The sequence below is a fragment of the Otolemur garnettii genome, unplaced genomic scaffold (genome assembly GCF_000181295.1).
Source record: "Otolemur garnettii isolate 467f Iridium unplaced genomic scaffold, OtoGar3 scaffold00140, whole genome shotgun sequence".
NCBI classification, from domain to species: domain Eukaryota; kingdom Metazoa; phylum Chordata; class Mammalia; order Primates; family Galagidae; genus Otolemur; species Otolemur garnettii.
Genome location: NW_003852535.1, coordinates 3137742 through 3156709, shown reverse-complemented (window position 1 = coordinate 3156709; position 18968 = coordinate 3137742). Strand labels below are relative to the sequence as shown.

The window sequence follows — 18968 nt, the reverse complement described above, 5'->3', positions numbered from 1 at the left end:
CTTTCTTTCTTTCTTTCTTTCTTTCTTTCTTTCTTTCTTTCTTTCTTTCTTTCTTTCTTTCTTTCTTTCTTTCTTTCTGGGTGGGGGAGACAGAGCCTCACTTCCTCACTCTTGATAGAGTGCCATGGTGTCATAGCTCACAGCAACCTCAAACTCTCGGGTTTAAGCAATTCTCTTGTCTCAGCCTCCCAAGTAGCTGGAACTACAGGCACTTGCCACAATGCCTGGCTATTTTTAGAGATGAGGTTTTGCTCTGGCTAAGGCTGATTTCAAACCTGTGAGCTCAAGTAATCCACCTGCCTTAGCCTCCCAAATCCAGCCATACACTTTAAAGAAACACTGTCAAATTGGAGACACATGTGACAACAAACGAGGTCCTTAGTCCAACCATCTGAGGGGACCTTCATTGTTCGAACAACCATGTGAGTGAGCTTCAAAGTACATCCTTCTTTAGTGGAAACTTCTGGTAATGTCACAGCCCAAATGAATACCTTAATTATAAACTTAGATTGTCAAGCACAGAACCCATGAAAATTTGCAAAAATTCCTGTTGTATATCACCAAGTTTAGAGGCAATTTATTCCACAACAATAGATAACTCCTTCTGATGTTACTACTTGCAATAGAGATGTACAGTTACAAATAGCTTAAATACAGGAGTAGTTTTGGAATTTGTGGTGGTTGGAGGCTGGGAGGACTTTTGGTGACGGTGATAATGAGAGCCATACTGTCCTGAACAATGGTAGTAAAAATCTCAACCCTGAGCAGGCTGCTTTTGAGGACCAAATATGGAATCAGAAATGTGTAATGAAAACTGGAAAATAAAGAATCTTTGTTATGCAGTGGTAGAAATTTAGCAGTATTATATGCATTCATGTGGAAAATAGACATGATTATCTAGCTAAGCTGATTTCCAATCATGGTATTGACAATGCCTCCTGATTTCTTCTTGCTACTAATAAGAACAGCAAGAAGAAAAAGTTAATCAGAGGAAACTTTTAAAACAAAAAGTAACCAGGAATTCTTATCATCTCCAAATTGCAAATGACATTAACATTAAGAAATGGAATGGATTAACAAGCTGTGGTATGTGTATACCATGGAATATTATTCAGCCACTAAAAAATATGGAGACTATACACTTTTTGTATTAACTTGGATGGAGGTGGAACACATTCTTCTTGGTAAAGCATCACAAGAATGGAGAAGCAAGAATCCAATGTACTCAATTTTGATATGAAGACAACTGATGACCTAGTACATGGTGGAGGGTTGTGGGGGAATGGGGAGTGAAGAGAGGGAAGGACAGAGGGGGATGAGGGATCATGGTGTTTGGCATACCTCTTGGGAGAGGAAAACATTTTTATGAGGGACTTAGCTGGACAAATGCAATTAGCATAGCCTGGATCTTTGTCCCTTCAATAAATCCCCAACAATAAAAAAAGAGAGAGAGAAATGGCTTTGGAGGGAGGTCAGGAAACATGTTCTAGAGATGGATCTTAATCCAGAGATAAAGTCCAGCAGGTGGTTACGCAAAGCTTCTTAAGATCTCAGAAAGATCAAAGGGTCAGTGTATTTTTTTAAATGGGCCCTTACAGAGATTAAGGATGTGCCTCTGAATCAAACAAAAGAAACTCTCGGATACTTATGTACACTGTAGTATCAATCCAGCAGGAGGCAAAGATAGGGAAGAGCTAATAACAAAAAAGTTTCTTAGTGTGAATTGGGGATTTTGTCTAATAAAATAAGCCATAGTGACATTCACAGGGGTCTGTCATGTTTTAAAGAAATTTTTATCAGAAATCACTGTTGACTGTGACATAGAGAAATGAGAAAATCTGTGTAGTTCCCAAAATGCTGCTGGTGGAATTTGGCTGAGAATCCTATCCAGCTGCAAACATGCTCTATCTTTCAGGAAGGAAAGACAACTCAGAGGTTGGATCCAGAAGGCAGGAAGTTATAGCTGAGATTGAAATTGCTTTTCTTTCCCATTCATGCTTTTCTTTCCATTCATGTGGAAAATAGACATGAGAAGACCTACTCAAGGAACTTCTAACTCTTGCCTAATTGCTCTGAACTCCTCATGACTGACCTCTCCCCCTTTTAGAACCAGAATGTCTATATCAGTTATTTCACGTTTATATCCCCACTATATTTTGGATGTGTTGGGGACCCGTGTCTGGAGTCTTCAGTTTCACAGATCTATAAATAAGAATCTGTAAGAATCTAGATGTTGAGTGTATATTATTATTCCTTTTTTTCATTAAATGATAGCTATGTACATTAATGTAATCATGGGGTACAGTGTGGTTTTTTCAATTTGAAATATTTTCATCAAACTGGTTAACATAGCCTTCTATTATAATGAACTTTTCTGGGCATTGGGAACATGTCAATTCCTTCAGCAAGTCAGAGGGATGGAATTTCTGGGGCCAGGATGTAGAAGCTTTGTGTTTTCCTCTATTAAAATCTTTTTCTACAGGGCATTTGCTGTTTCTTAGGACTGATGTGGGCCATCTATCAGTTGTGTCTTACCTGGCAGCTTATGACATGACTGAAATGCCTTTCCTCTCCCTTTTACCAGACAACCCTTAATCCTTTTCTGGCTCATTAAAGCTATAGTGGATACTTCTCTGTGTTCTCTCAAAAGTACTCTGTGTATAACCTTGTCATACCCCAGAATCTGTATTATTACAATGGACATTTAATTTATAAATTCATTAGTAAAATGTACCTTTTTAAAGGGAAGAGTATCTGACTTATTCTCTTATAAAAATCTATCCCCCAGACTGGCACATGGTAGGTGTATAAGTATTTTGAAATGAAGGAGGGAGACAGTTTAAATGGACCATGTCAGTATCTGACTTCCAGTCTTATGGAAGGAAATTGCTATTGTCATCTTTCTTATTTCCCCTTGAAGTTCCCAGGGTTAGTGAAATAGTGATAAACGAATTGTATGTTGATTTCTTTCTTCTACATGTCTAGGAGAAGAGCATAGGAACCTAATAACCAAATTATTCTAACAATTATGTGTACTTTTTAAGTGTACATGTGCACTTCTGCACAGAAAGTATGTGAATTTCAATAATACCTTTGTCCAAATCCTTGCAAAAGACAAAAGGAATGATTTTTTTTTAATGTTCTGACACCCCCAGTGATGATTCACTAGGGAACTAGGACAGAGATGTAAGGCCCCACTCACAGAATTCTAATTCTGGAAATGCAGTCACCCTAGGAACCCAGACTAGTGTCATTGTAAGCTCATTTTTTCATTTCACACTCATGACTAGCCTCCCTTTCCTGATCACCTCAATGGTCAAGGTCTCTTCAGTATTCTTTTGTCCATTTATATGTGCAACTCTTCTAAGTTCCTTTAAGCCCTCATCTGGCTGATTGTTGATAATCAACCAGCGAGCAGACTCCACCGTACACCTGAGAAAAGAAGACAATGTAGGTACAGTAAATAATTGTTTGTTTGTCAAATAACCTTTTTTTGAGACAAAGTCTCACTTGGTTGCCCTAGGTAGAGTGCCATGGTATCTGCCTAGCTCAAAGCAAATGCAGACTCTTAGGTTAAAGCAATCCTCCTGCCTCAGCCTGTCAAGGAACTGGGAGGGAGGTGGATACATTGAAATCCTGTAATGCAGCTGTTCTCCTGTGACATCTCTTTTTCCTATGTATGTCACAGTCCAAGCCTGTGCTGGGGATATTTATTTATATTTGTGTTATTGTTTTCCCCAGGCTACTGTTGGAAATGCTTGACATGGATATGCAAATCCTTCACCATGGAGGTGGGTATGGCAACCTTGGAGAGCACCTGGAAATTTCACAGGACCCTGGCAGGCATTTGGATGCATCACTCAGCAGCAGCTGGTGATGAGGCAGATCACTGCACCTTGATCAGAGTCTGTGAATATTGCAGATACTTGGCCAGTGCCTGCTTGTCTTAGAACCTTGACAGGTGCTTGCATGAGTTATAGGACCAAGGCAGGTGCCTAGGCTGGATACAGGACTGTGTTGGTTGACCCAGTAGATTGGTGTGTTACAGGACTCCACTGGAGGTGGGGCATGTCATGGAACCTTGGAGGGTGCCTGCATGGTTTGCAAGGTCTTCGGAGGCACCCCTAAAGGTCCAGGAACCTTGGAAAGTGCTTATCCAAATTGGAGGAGCATGGCCAGTTGTGGGTTGGCTTCTTGGGCTGTAGTGGCTGGGTGAGGCCTGGGAGTTTTGCCGTGCCTTACAGGGGACTTGCAGTGGCTAGGACTCTCCTACCCTGGTGGGCCTGTGGCAGATGGTCTGGTGCTACTCAAGTTGTAACAGAAGCACTATGGATTTGGTATGATTGTAGCAGCAGATGCTGAGGTCCAGCTGATGCCTCTTTTGCCCAAATCCCTGAGAGGGGTCCAGTGGGGTGGTGGAGGGAGTGCATAGCACTTAGTCAGTGCATAGGAGAACATCTACCTTCCCCCTGCCCTGAAAGTGTCAATGAGGGCCAGCAGTGGAGCCCACCCCTCTGCAGAGTGTGCATTCTGGGCCTGAGAGCTCCTAATGGCATCCACTGTGATGACATGAGAAGCTGGCAGGACCCCACTGTGTCTGCTTTCTGGAGCAATGCTGCTTCACAGACTATAACCAGATTACTGATCAGGTCTGAAGCCTACTGTGGTGGAGGAGCCCCCTGAAAGCTTAGGTTACACTATCCTCTGGGGGACTGTGGGGCCCCAGATCTCTCTCCTACCCCTTCCCTCTCTGGGGATGCTTCCCCCAGGTACCTTTTCATATTACTGAGTTTACCGCCATGCCTCTCTCTCCCCTTCATTCAGTGTATTCAGTTGCTTCTCCAGTGATTCACAGTGTTAGCGCCTTTAAGTCTATCTTTGGGTGAGTTTCTGTCCACAACTTTGGATTTTCTCCTTGAAAGCAGCAAGTGCAGGCTGCTTTATCCTGTGATTCTGATGCGCTTTATGCCCTTTCCTTTTATCCAGTCTCACAATGACAAATATTCCCAAATCATCTCCATCATGTAATATGTGGTATTTCCAAAGTCAAATAAATAATATATTTGCTTCACAAATAAATGGGGTTATTTTAAAATATGAAAAATGATTTCTGGAGAAATTTGGCTGCTACACAACAATGACTGCAAAGTCCTAGCTGTTCAGAAGCTTTGTTATTCTAGTCTGTCCATGCGTTCTCACATGCCATAATGGCATCAAATAGGAACCATGGGTCAGGACCAGCCCAGGGAGTGAATAGATCTCAAGTGTCAGTATTCTCTTCTCTGTTCCCACCATAGCTTCCTTTTTAGGAAAAAAAAATGGAGATTGTCCTTACCTGGAGGACAAGGAGAAGACAAACATGGGTATAGACATGGTCAGTTGCAGTGTACGCCAGTCTCGAATGGCAAAGGCCAGTCCTCCCAGGAGCATCTGCCCAGCACTGCAGGCACAAGATAGCAGAATTACAGCCATAGATTGTGACTGGTGATTTGTCCACTCTATCGCTGGAAGAAAACATATATGGTAATAGTAATTTCAGACAAAGGGTAATTTTAAGGTCAATTCAAGTCTAATAAGAGACTCAAATTAGTGACTTACCCAAACTGAAGAGGTTTCCCAGAGTACTTATCATACAGAAACCAGACAAAAAGCGTAGTGAGCAGTAAATGAGAAAGGTGGGGGCAAAGGCTGCACAGGTGCCAGAGATGGCCAGCTGGAGGAGACCCCAGCTGCATATGATCTTTCTTCCAAACCTAAGAAAAATTGAATCAGATAAGATTATTTAGGAACAAAAATATGCGGAGAACTTGACATAGACAGCACATGTTGAAATTTAGGATTAATGTTTCATCTATGGACCATACCACTGGAGACCTGTTAAAATAATTTTATTAGTCAATGGTAGTAATTGTAGAGGTAATCCTTTCTATTTGTCAGTATGAGAGTGTGTTCAAAGCCCTCTCCCCAAACTACTGCCAGAAAGACTCTGATGCCATTTGAAAGTGTATTTAAAAATATGTAATATGGGAAGTTATTAAAAAATGCTTATTATACACAGTATGTAAAGTTTCCATCTTTCTTGATGGCTGAATAGTATTCCATGGTATTCATATACCACTGTTTATTTATTCCTTCATCAGTTGATGGGCACTTGGGTTGTTTCTACCTCTTTGTAATTGTCAATTAAACTGCTATAAACATTGAACTGCAAATGTCCTTATGGTAAAATGATTTTTTTTTCTTCTGGGTAGATACCTAGTAATGGGTTTGCAGGATCAAATGGAAGGTTTACTTTTAGCTCTTTGAGGATTCTCTATACTTCTTTCCAAAAAGGCTGTATTATTTCCAATCCCACCAACAGTGTATTAGTATTTCCTTCTCTCTGCACCCACGCCATGACATCCTCCTAAGTAAAGTATCACAAGAATGGGAAAGCAAGCACTGAATGTACTCAGTGTTAATATGAAACTAGTAGATGAACAACTACATACCCACATAAGAGAAAAACACATTTAAATCAAAAGGGGAAAGTACGGGGGGGGGGAGAGGGTTTGGTAAGCTCTCACCTGTCCAGTGTAATGTAGGGGTATATGGCACACTACCTGGGTGAAGGCCTCAACTGCAACTTGGACTTTGCCTAACAAATACGAACAATGTAAATTAATCATATGTATACTTATATTAATTGGAAATAAAAATAATTGTTTTAAAATAAATGTTTGTTATAAGATCATATGCATTTAGGATAGTGGATTTGTGTGTAATGTTTAGAGCACTGAGGTCTGAAATCAAGAAATCTGAACTTGGGACTCTGCACACTGAAGGTAAAGGCTAAACTTATTTGAAAGGGAGACAGGAAAAACAGTAAACAAAACTTGCAGATAGACCTCACCACAGCCATCTCAGCTGTGTCTTTATTTTAGTTCTTAGGAAATGAATTTCAGCTCAAATGGAATACAATTCAGCCACTGTTTTCCTCAGGGCAGGAAGTGATAAAAAGTTCACAGAGGAGATGGTGAGGGGATAAAAGCATAAGGAACAAAATGGAAAGTTAAACAAAAGGTAATTATTAATATATATGTCACAGTTGGCAAGATGGATACCAAGTCTGAAGTCAAGATTAAATTACCTGAGTTGATTCAGAAGTATTGGTAAATAAAAAAATACACATAATAAACTTTAGTTTTAGACACCAGTTCTGTGCCATTTATCACTTACTTTAGCAGTATATTTGAGTTACTATAATTCTTATTTGAATGTGTAATTTTCTGAGGGTACAACACATGATTTATTACTAATTTTTATCATATAATTTACAATACATTGTAAAATTGCTAAAGAAATTTTGTTTTTATTGTTGGGGATTCATCGAGGTTGCACAGAAGTAAAGCATCACAAGAATGGAGAAATAAGAGCTTAGTAAGAAAGAAATATTTCTTTAAAAATGAAATATTTTGAATGTTCTTCTGAGCAAAGTATCACAAGAATGGAGGAAAAAATATCCAATGTACACACCCCTATTATGAAACTAATTTAAACCTTTTTATATGAAAGCTATAACCAAATAGCCTAAGAATATGGGGAGGGGGGAGGGAGAAGGGAGCGGGTAATGGGTGGAGGGAGGGAGTTTGGAGGGATTACTTCTGAGGTTTACCTTATAGGGGTACAGGTGAATCTTTCTAAGAGTAGAATGTGAATGTTTTAAAGCAATAACTGAGAAAATGACATGAAGGCTGTGTTGACCAGTTGATGGAAGTATTTCAGATTGCATGTGAAAACCCCACACTGTACCCCAGAAGTGCATTAATGTACATAGTTACCGTTCAATAAAAAAAAGAAAAAAAAATGAAATATTTTTTAAAAAGATCTGTGATATGGCATATGATGAAGAGGCCATCATTAGAAATATGAGAAACGAAAACACATTAAGTAAGTAAAATGAAAATCCACATATCCTCAATAAATTTTCATGGTAGTGGTTGCCCTGTGTTCAGAGGAGGAGATAAATAGGTATTGCACAGGGCATTTTTAGGGAGATGGTCTAATGGTGGATACATGATATTCAGCTTTTACTAAAGCCCATAAAAATGTTTAAGAAAAACAGTGTGCCCCAGTGTAAACTATGGACTTTAGTCAGCAATGTGTCAATACTGGTCCATCAATTGTAACCAGTTTCCCACACTACTGGCAAGATATTAACAATATGGTAAGCATCATAAGAGGGAGTATAGAGGACTCCATTTTTTTCCATTCAATATCTGTAAATTTAAAATTGCTATGAAAATTAAAGCCTATTGGTAAAAAAAAAAAAATTCTCACAGTCCAGACACCTCAAGATATTAATATTAGAGACCAGTGAAGTGTTAGCAATGTTGTAGGAATCAGGTGATGAATCACTGGGAATGAGAACAAGAAAAAAGTGCTTGAGGCTTCCTCTGGGAAGCTGAAGTAAACTTAGGCAGCAGATTAGATCCACACACACAAAATCATAAACAGGTCTTCAAACATAGTCAATGACAAAAGATGAGGAAGAGATTAGATAAAAAAAAAAAAAACCATACCATTTGTGTAAATTAAAATACCTGCATAACAAAAGATATTAAATATTTTGCAACATGTATGAAGAAAGAGAGTAATAGTAAACATATGATAAAGATCTCTATGATAATGAATGAGAACGGAGACAAATTACCAGGTACAAGAAAGAGGCCTTGCCCAAACCAATGGACTATGAGAACACTGCATCACAAGTTATGAGAATGAATGCCATATCTTTTCGGTTTGTTAAACATACAGTTGGTGCAGAGTCTGGATAACTGCTGACCATCCCTTTACTGAATATAAGGCATATTGGAAGACATAATTTCTCATGAATTTTTGTTGGTTACCATGGGGATTTATAAGTGGGTTAATTGTGTGTGGCCAATGATAACATGCCAATTCCAGTTCTTACCATAAAAGGTCCACTGTGTTTTTCCCCTTTCTGTCTCATATGTGAGAGTACTACAGTGATAGCCCTGGTTCCCTTAGACATAACCTGAAAGATGGGTGCCCAGAAGTGTCACCCCACCATATCTGCCTGAACTACCCCTGAGGATTATCCTTTCACTATAGTAAGTGATAGAAATTCGGGGTAACTAATAATTATGACTAAAATGGTAGGGCTTTGATGGAAATAGTCCTTGATGAAGATAAATAGAAACACTTCACGTGCAATATTCGATCAGAGGAGGAGGGGGAGGAAGAGAGGAGAACATCTAGAATGAAAGACTTGGTTGGTTTAATTTGAATTTGTACCAAGCGTTTTGGTTAGCGTGAAAGTGAAAATTGAATGAAGGCAAGGATACATCTTAAGTGACACATAATAAATAAATTCGGGTGGATTTGTAATCTGAAACAAAGAATATTATGTCTAGGAAATGTGCAGTCCACTGAGGGAATGCCAGTGACAGTCACAGTGATGTTAAATAGTTATCAGGTGAAACAACTTACTTTAGGCATGGTTGAATCTACTGGATATCACGGGTCTCTATTTGCATTCTTTCCTGTGTTACCCCTCTCATTCTCATAACTATGAAAATATTCAGTGCTAAGAAATTCCAAGTTATCTCTGACCTTGACCTTTGCAGTGACCATCTATCTATCTATCTATCTATCTATCTATCTATCTATCTAACTATTTACCTATAACCACATATGCTTATCTAAGAGGCAAATGCAATTCAGAAAGTCTTGACTGTTTCCCCCAAATTTATGTTGTCCATTGTCCTCTCCCATTTTGCATAGTGGCATCAGAATTTACTACTGATTTCAGGCCAAACCCTATATCCCCTGGATTCTTTTATTTCCTTCCATGAAAGTACTTTAACAGTGAAAAAGAATCTAAACTATTAATGACTCATATTGTGTCTACTACTAAAACTATCCTAAATCAACTACATGTTATTGTCTCCATGGATCCCCCTTTAACTTAAACTTTTATGATATTTCTTCTGGACTATGTCATTAGCCTCCAAAATGAAGCTCATCACCACCTAGTATGACATTTAAAAGGCAATGTTATAAATTTGTCATTAAAAATGAAGGTTGGGAAATAAAATGAGAGTAACTTTGGTAAAGGCATCACTAGATACAGTGTCAGGGAAGAGATATTTGAGTGGGTAATATTGAAATTTGAGTAATTAGGTGTGGATTGAGAAATGTGTATGGAAAAGAGTGTGGTGATCAAAAGAACAGCAAGTGTAAGTGCTCTGTGGGGGAAACCAGTTTAGTGTTTTAAAAACTACCAGGGACTAAAGAGGGTAGACGAGCTAAGAAAGGGACATGTGAGTCAGATATCAACCCTAGCAGGATCCCAACTGTTTCTTCACATTCACTTTTATATTCATATTGAACATTTCATTCAATTTTGATGTATGTATTGTAGGGAAAATTGTTCCTTAATCTTGAACATAGGCTTACTTTCTGCTTGAGAGACCTACTGAGTCATGAGAATGGTATGTGAGTTGTGTACTTGCAGGAGAGTAGAAAACTGACCCCTGAAAGAGAGAATTTATGTGTGAGGTGTGACAATAAAGATTCTCTGGACTCCAAAGGTCTCTTGACTCTGGATGCAAAGGTCATAATCAAGGTCTCTGGTTTTGCAAAAACAAGATGGAGACATTCTATCTGATCTTTTTATGTCCTCCCTATCAGTGATGATGTCTCATAAACACCTTCTATTTAGTTCTTCCTGCTTTATGATAAAAAATATGGACCCAATGTTTGCTCAAGAGGACTCCTCCCTGATTTCCTCAGTCCCTAGCACAAACGCTGAGGCAAGCCTCTTCATTCCTTCCACCAAAACCCCTTCAACATACAAAAGTATACATAGCAAACGTCTACAAGTTTAATGATTTTCAGAAGATAAATGTACCAATTTAATAAGAAATAGAAGTTCACGCTCAAAGAAAAACATCATGGTGTGCCCACTCCTAGTCTACACCCACCAAGGATATCAAATATCTTTGTGTGTGTGTGTGTGTGTGTGTGAGAGAGAGAGAGAGAGAGAGAGAGTCTCACTTTGTCACCCTAGCAGAGTGCTGTGGTTTCATAGCTCATGACAACTTCAAACTCTTGTGCTCAAGTGATCGTGTTGCCTCAGCCCTTTGATGCCTGGGACTATGGGAGCCCCCCAAAAATCCCTGCTTGTTTTTTCTTTTTTTTTATAAGACATGGGGTCTTGCTCTTGTTCAGGCTGGTCTTGAACTCCTGAACTCAAGCAATCCATCTGCCTTGGCCTTCCAGAGTGCTAGGATTAAAGGCATGAGCCACCTCGCCTGGCCCCAAATATTACCATCTTAACACCATAGATTATCTTAACTATAATTGATCTTTATAAAAAGTGGCACCACACAGTATGTAATCCTGTGTCATGTAACATTGCCTTCATGTTATTGAATGGGGCAGTAGTTTCTTCTCTCTCATCGCTGAATTGAAATTTGTATACATACACCACAGTTTACTTTCCATTCCACTGTTGATATTTATCCAGATATGATATTTAAGAAAACAGTTCTTCACATTTTCATTCAACTGCTTCCTTCATTCTTTCAATCATTCATTCTGCTATTTGAGTTGGCAATACAGTCGGCTGAGTCTGAACACTGGGGGAAAAAGGGGCTATATCATCTGAGAACAAGTGTAATTGGGTTCTTCATTTCCAGTTTGGATGCCTTGTTTTTCTTTCTCTTGTCTAATTGCTCTGGCTAGGACTGCTTGTACTATATTGTTTTGTTCCAGATCTTCAAGAAAAGTCTTGTTTTCCCCTATTCGTTATGATACTAGCTATAGGTTTGTCATATGTAACTTTTATTGTGTTGAAATATGTTCTTCCCATCCCAGTTTCTTTCAGAATTTTTTAAATTATGGGTTAATATGAGGATACATATGGTTAGGTTACATCACTTGCATTTGTAAAGTCAAGTCAAAAGTCTGAGTTGTAATTGAGTCATTCACCTTGGAAGTGTGCCATATAGCCCTATATTGTAACCATAGGTGGGAACTAATGCAGTCCACTCCCTCTCCCCCTTTCTTGAATTTGTGTTTTTCTCTCATGTGGGCCTATAGTTATTGGTCTACTATTTTCAGATTAGTACCAAGTACGTGGGATACTTGCTTCTAAATCTTGTGATACTTAGAAGAATGTTCTCTAAATCCCTCAGGTAAATACATAAGTTGCAAAGTCTCTATCTTCTTTTATGACTGATTAGTATTCCATGCTATACACATACCACAGTTTATTAATTCCTCATGGGTTGATGGGCACTTGGGTTGTCTCCTTCTTCGTGATTATGAATTGAGCTTCTATGAACATTTGATTGTGAATGTCCTTATGTTAAAAGGATTTTTAACCCATCAAGCAATGGGTAAGCAACATAAACAGATCATTTTCCCAAAAAGACAGATGAATGGCCAAAAAACATATGAAAAAATGTTCATCATCCAGAATCTTCATATATACAAATAAAAGCCACCTGACAGCAGTGAGGATAGCCCACATCACAGGGCCCCAAAGCTGCAGATGCTGGCCTGACCCTGAAATCCCATTGCTAGTTAAGTGTTCAAAAATTTTTTTTAAATCATGAAGGGTTGTTGAATATTTTGAATGATTTGGGAAATCTATATGGTGAATGCTTGAGGTGACGGATATCCCAACTATGTTAATTCATCATTACACACTCTATGCCTGTATCAAACCATCACGTATCTCATAATTATATATGAATATTATATATGGGATATAATTAAAAATCTTTAAAAATTAAGGAAAGTAAGTGCTGTGACTCAGAAATCTATGCAGGATAAATATAATTCCAATAAAGTCAAAGGTCATAGTTTTAACTAACATTACCAGATGCCATTAAGCATCTAGGTGCCCTCAGTATTGTTGTAGGAGGCATGTCCACCTGCCAGCAATGATTTACAGAGGCCTTCAGAAAAACTATACCATCATTCAAGAAGTCCCCAAACTCCTATACCCAAGAGAAGTCATTCTTGGTTCTAAATATTATGATTCTTGAGATATTTCATAAGGATCAGCATTCAGGTTACATTTGCAATGAGTTATCAAACTGTCAATGCTACCCTACTGCACCATGCATAGATATTATAATAGTGACTCTCACCGCAAATGAACACCGAAATACAGGCATGAAATTATGACCAATCTAAAAGTGTCCACAATCATTTTCAACTCTTGGTGGTTTGGTAAGTTGCCAAGGCCAGTAACACTGCCCCACAATTTGTGCTTTTAAACATGCTTCTTCCTCAAAACTCCTTCCTTCCTCTCCCTGTAATGAGCTAACTCCTACTTATAAACTGCAAAGTCTGTAACCTTTTCAAAAAATTCCTTTCTAAAGGTTTGTTTTTCTCATACCAAACTATAATTTCCAGTTCACATATGAAGCACTATTATTCACTTTTAGCTCCATGGAGTCAGAAGTAGAGGTCAGCACATAGCACAATGAAAGGTACATATAGTTCAGCAAATACGCCTAAAATAAAAGAATGAATATATCATCTGATAAACATTCCAAAAGAAAATACATCATCTGATAAACATTCCAAAAGACAGGTGACAAAAACTCACCTGTCTGAAAGATAGCCATATATCAGACTTCCCACAATGTTCCCAGACATAAATAGTGATTGAACCAGTGATTTTTGTGACTCAGATTCACACACCAGGTCCCACTGAAAGAGAAGGAAAGCAGCACAGTGGAGCTAGATAGGACTGTGAGCCCTTTAGTGGATACTGACTCCAAACTCCTATATAGGATGTGCATGACCTGCTGTTGTGATCATCCTGCCTCCATTTCAACCTTCATCTACAGATACTGTCCTCTGGTAGCCCACCCTCTCAACGTACTGAACTAATTTCAATCCTTTAATTGCAGCTACTTTGTTCTATGAACTGATAACCTTTCAACACCCTGCATCCATGTGTCTCTATGTCTGTTTACTCCTTTTATCTTCATACTACCAACTCCCTTTATTGTCCCTTTATGTAAATTCCTAAACATTCTTTAAGAATTTAACTAAAAACATGCAAAACTCACAAATTTCTGTACCAATATTTTAGAAGCCATATGCAAAATATTCTAAGACAATCACCCTTAGCATGTAGGTTATATAAAGGCTCTGCTTTTGGCTTCCATTATCTGTGATTTCAAATACTACAATAACGCTCATCTTTGGCCACATATCAAATCATTCAAAAACTTTCAGAACTCCTGGTGCCTATGCCCTATGCCCAGAGGTTCTGGTTTATTTGCTCTGCATATTAGTTTGGCAGTGAATTTTAAGATTCTCTCACCCAGCATAACATTTGGCTATGTAAAAAATTATGGGTCTTTCTCACTAGATTAAATGGCATAATAGCATATTTATGTTTAGCTTTTTCAATTTCTTATCCCTAACATTTATACACTTGACTGCATTATAATGTAGATAAGCAATTGCTACCTGCTCAAGGAATGAAGGAAGTGCTGAGGCAGTATCCATCTGGGGACTAAATGTGTGAAGCAATTGCATTCTTTGTGTTGCCTCCAAACCTCTCAATAACATAAAGAGAACATGATGTTTCTTACCTCAGTCACAATGGTGGAGAAGAAGAAGCTTTGATCATACACCCAGCCATCCACACAGGCCTCTGTGTCTGGCTCACTCATTTTTGAGAAGGTCTGGTTTAGATGAAGGAGCTGCCACTGGGGATGGACAAAGTGACGACACTTTTCTGGCCTCAGATTGGAGTCCAGTGGGATGGAGATTCTCAAGAGGGCATCTTGGTTGAGGGTGCCAGTGTCATTGTCAGAGACAGTGTCATTGTCAAGGATGTGGACCCAGCAGCGATGACCAGGGATGGCTGCAGTGAAGTTCTCCAGCAGAACATGAGGGTACATGACAGCGATGATGATACAGAAGAAAGCCATCTGAAGGATCTGGAATCTCCCCAGGCTTCCTACTTGATCCAGGAGCACCTCAAAGGCCATTGAGGCTGGACAGGGGATCCCCAAGAGTCAGCACAGTGACTTTATGGAGATTAGTTCAGAAGGAGAAAGGTGTCCTTCCACTAAATCACACTAATCCTGTGTTGACCCAGACCTAAAAAAAACTGTTTCATGATGATTATGATGATTTTTAGCAAGAGAGAGCAGAGCTTGTTCTTGATTAGGACTGAAGTTTTACTAAAGGTTAATGAAAACTTGTAATCCTAGTTAAAGTAAAACAAAGTGGAATGTTGGCTACACATGTTAACTTTCTGTAAGTAAAGTTTTGCTTAGTTCATATCACACAAGTGACAATCATTTTAAAATTTTGAAGTCACAAAATGCATGTAATAGGGTGAGAGGATAGCAGTTGTGATTTTTTTCAGAGACGCAGTCTCACTCCATTGTCTAGTGTCTCACCCAGAATTGAGTGCAATGACACCCTGATACTTCACGGTAACTCAATATCCTAGGCTCCATGCACTTTCCTGACTAAGTAGCCTGGACTACAACTGGAGGTAGCATGTCTGGCTATGTCAACAAACCCACTGATAGGTTTTTTCCCAAAATGAAAAAAAGACATTTATCAAAAAGAAACTTGAACTTGAATGTTTGTAGGAGCATAATTCACAATTCTAAAGATGTGGAAACAACACAACTTCCTATCAATTCATGAGTGGATTAATAAAGTGTGGTATTTGTATACCATGGAGTACTACTATTCAGCCATAAAAATGGTGATCTAGTATTTTTTTGCCACAACTTGGATAGAACTGGAGACTATTCTTCTAAATTTAGTATCACAGGAATGGAAAACAAATGGCACATGTACTTAATACTAACTTGATGGCTCTGCACCTGTAGTTCAGTGGTTAGGGCGCCAGACACATACACTGGGGCTGGTGGGTTTGAACCTGGCCCAGATCTGCTAAACAACAATGACAACTACAACAAAAAAATAACTGGGCATTGTGGTAGTCACCTGTAGTCCCAGCTACTTGGGAGGCTGAGATAAGAGAATCGCTTAAGCCCAAGAGTTTGAGGCTGCTGGGAGCTGTGATGCCCTGGCCTTCCACCATGGGTGACATAGTGAAACTCTGTTTCAAAAAAAACAAAAAAACAAAAAAACCCTAACTTGAAACTCTTGAATCTAGTTGATCAACTCTTATGCGCACATATAAAAGTTAAACTCAACAGAAATGAACTAGGTTTGAAATAGGAGGATGGGTTGGGGAGATTAAAATGTAACTGGTACAATGCATACTTTCTGGGTAAAAGGCCTTCTTATAACTTTGACTTAAAATGTATAAAAGCAGGGGCAAAGCAAGATGGTGGACTGGAGACGGCTTCTTTGCAACTGGGTGCAGTACATTTGGGGAGAGAAGACTCCAGGTACCTCTGGCTTGTGGGATCTACCCAGAAATATCCCTTTGGGAGAACAGGGAGGCAGCAGGAAAATCCAGGACCCCAAGAGGAGGACGGAAGCAGTGGAGAAGCAGCAAGTGTTTGTGATCAGTCTGAGGCGGGCTGGTTGTAGCAGCTGCAGTGGCAGCAGTTACAGCAGAGGCAAGAGTTTGTTTTGTTTTTTTTCTTTAGACTTGGGCACTTGTTGAGTTACATTGGGAGACTTTGGGCAAGTGAGCAAGTGACTTAGAACACCGCCCAAAGGCCGGGACTGAACTGCTGGGGTGGAACAGAGCTTTTATTGTTTGGCTGCAAGCCAGGCACAGCCATTATGGGAGAGCTGCCTTGGCAAGAACAGCCCTTAAGGTCCTAGAGTGAGGCTGGCTCTGGTGTGCCTGATAAGCAGGCAGCCACTTCTGGAGAGATCCAAGCGACATGCATTTCTGTGAAAGCCACTGCTTAGCCAAGGGGCATGGTTTGGAATGGTCTAGGTGTGTCTATTAAGCAGGTTGAGGAGAGAGAGATTCAGGTTCCCAACCCTGCAGGGCTTGAGGGCAAAGAAGTCAGCAGAGGCTTCCAATCTCCATCTTGTACAGCTGTATTGTGATTAGCATCACATACCCCAGATCACCTGTTGCCCAGGCAATTTTTTCATTGTTGCCTTCTTTAACAATAAAGGCTTCACTTTCACTAGTTTTTCTGCCCCTGTTAATTGTCCCCTCCCCTCAATTTTATCCCTTAAGGTTTTTTGTTTTTATTGGTTTGATTTATAGCATTTTTGTTTTTCTTCTCTATTTCATGGAGGTGGGGTCCTGCATCTGCTCAGGCTGGCAAAGAGCTGCAAATGTCAAGGGACCCACCCAACCAAGCCATCCTCAGAGGCTGGCATTTGTCAGTGTGCATTAAAGTACCCTAATGCACACCACTATTATTCCTCTCTCTCTATTCTTCTCTTCTTTTTGTCTTTTTTTTTTTTTTTTTTTTTTTTTTTGCAGTTTTTGGCCAGGGCTGGATTTGAACCCACCACCTCTGGCATATGGGGCCAGCACCCTACTCCTTTGAGCCACAGGAGCCGCCCCATTCTCTTCTTTTTGTCAATCTTCCTATTTACTCCTTCTTTCCATTCTCTTTCTCTTTTTTATCTTTTATCCCTTCTTGCTCTTCACTCTTCTCATCCTTTTCGTCCTTTACCAAAAGGGCACTTCAACACCTTAGGTAAGACGCACAGTAACTTAAAGAGCAAGAGGAAGTGAAAAGAAAAAGTAGGGCAAGGAAACAGACAAAAAGAAAACACTTATGAGGAAGAAACAGCAGAGAAATCCTGGCATCATGAAATACCAGAATGGAGCTACCCTGCCAAGGGATCATGAGGTAGCTACTACAGAAGATTCCACTTATAAAGAAATCTTAGAAATGACAGAAGGTGAATTTAAAATATGGATGGTAAAAACAATGAAGGAAATTGCTGAGAAAGTGGAAAATAACCAAAGGGAAATTCAAAAACAGAATCAAACAAGAGATGAATGATATGAAGAATATAGAAAGGATGTAGCAGAGCTTAAGGAATTGAAGCAGTAAAATCAGGGAGTTCAAAGATGCAGTAGAAAATATCAATAATAGATTAGACCACACAGAAGAAAGAATCTCAGAACTAGAGGATAAAGCTCTTGAGCTAACTCAGGCAGTTAATGACACAGAAAAAAAGAGAGAGAAAGTAGAACATTCACTGAGAAAATTATGAACTTCATGAAGCATTCAAATATACAAGCTATAGGTATCCCACAAGGGGAAGAAGAATGCCCTAGAGCAGGGGTCCTCAAACTTTTTAAACAAGGGGCCAGTTCACTGTCCCTCAAACTGTTGGAGGGCCAGACTGTGGGCCTCAGAATGAGTCAGCTGCTAAGCAGGACAGGCAGCAGTGGCAAAAACACCTGGAAGGCCAGATAAATGTCCTAGGCAGGCTGCATGTGGCCCATGGGCTATAGTTTGAGGATACCTGCCCTAGAGGAATGGAAGCCCTACTAGATAAGTGAAAATTTCCAAAGTATTACTAAAGATTATGACACACTCTTTCATGGAGATGTCAGATCCCAGGTTGTCTCAACTCAAACAGAGCTCATCTAAGACACATGGTTGTGAACATGTCCAAAGTCAAGACAAAAGAGAAAATTCTGTAAGCTGCTAGGAGTAAGCACCATTTGACCTATTGGGTAAGGTGACCAGATTTTAACATTGGTAAAGAGGGACACCATTGACCGAGGTGGGGAGGGTTCCTTAATTAAAAATTTGGTCTACATGGAGCAACAAAAATTTTCATAGAATGCAAAAATAGTATTGTAATTTTTTAAAAATTTCAACATAAGTACAATTTACAAATATAATACATTAAAAAATTATGTGTAGTATTATTTTATCCTTTGGCATAGTTCTCATTTGAGTGAATTTTTAAAAGTAGATTGCTGTCGTTGTTTAAAAGGTCATGAAATTTTTCACAAGAATTTTCTATTTTTTTTTTTTTTTGAGACAGAGCCTCAA

The 18968-nt window shown here is 39.3% G+C and overlaps 1 protein-coding gene across 1 annotated transcript in view; it reads right to left on the bottom strand.

The window, feature by feature from the left end:
• Positions 1-15032, bottom strand: part of LOC100940550 (solute carrier family 22 member 24-like) — a 28156-nt gene extending 13124 nt beyond the window's left edge. The window contains 5 exon segments of the mRNA XM_003798696.2: positions 3309-3432; positions 5336-5504; positions 5599-5753; positions 13631-13734; positions 14631-15032. Coding sequence (XP_003798744.2) covers positions 3309-3432; positions 5336-5504; positions 5599-5753; positions 13631-13734; positions 14631-15032 — 954 coding nt within the window.
• Positions 15033-18968: the final 3936 nt, after the last annotated feature.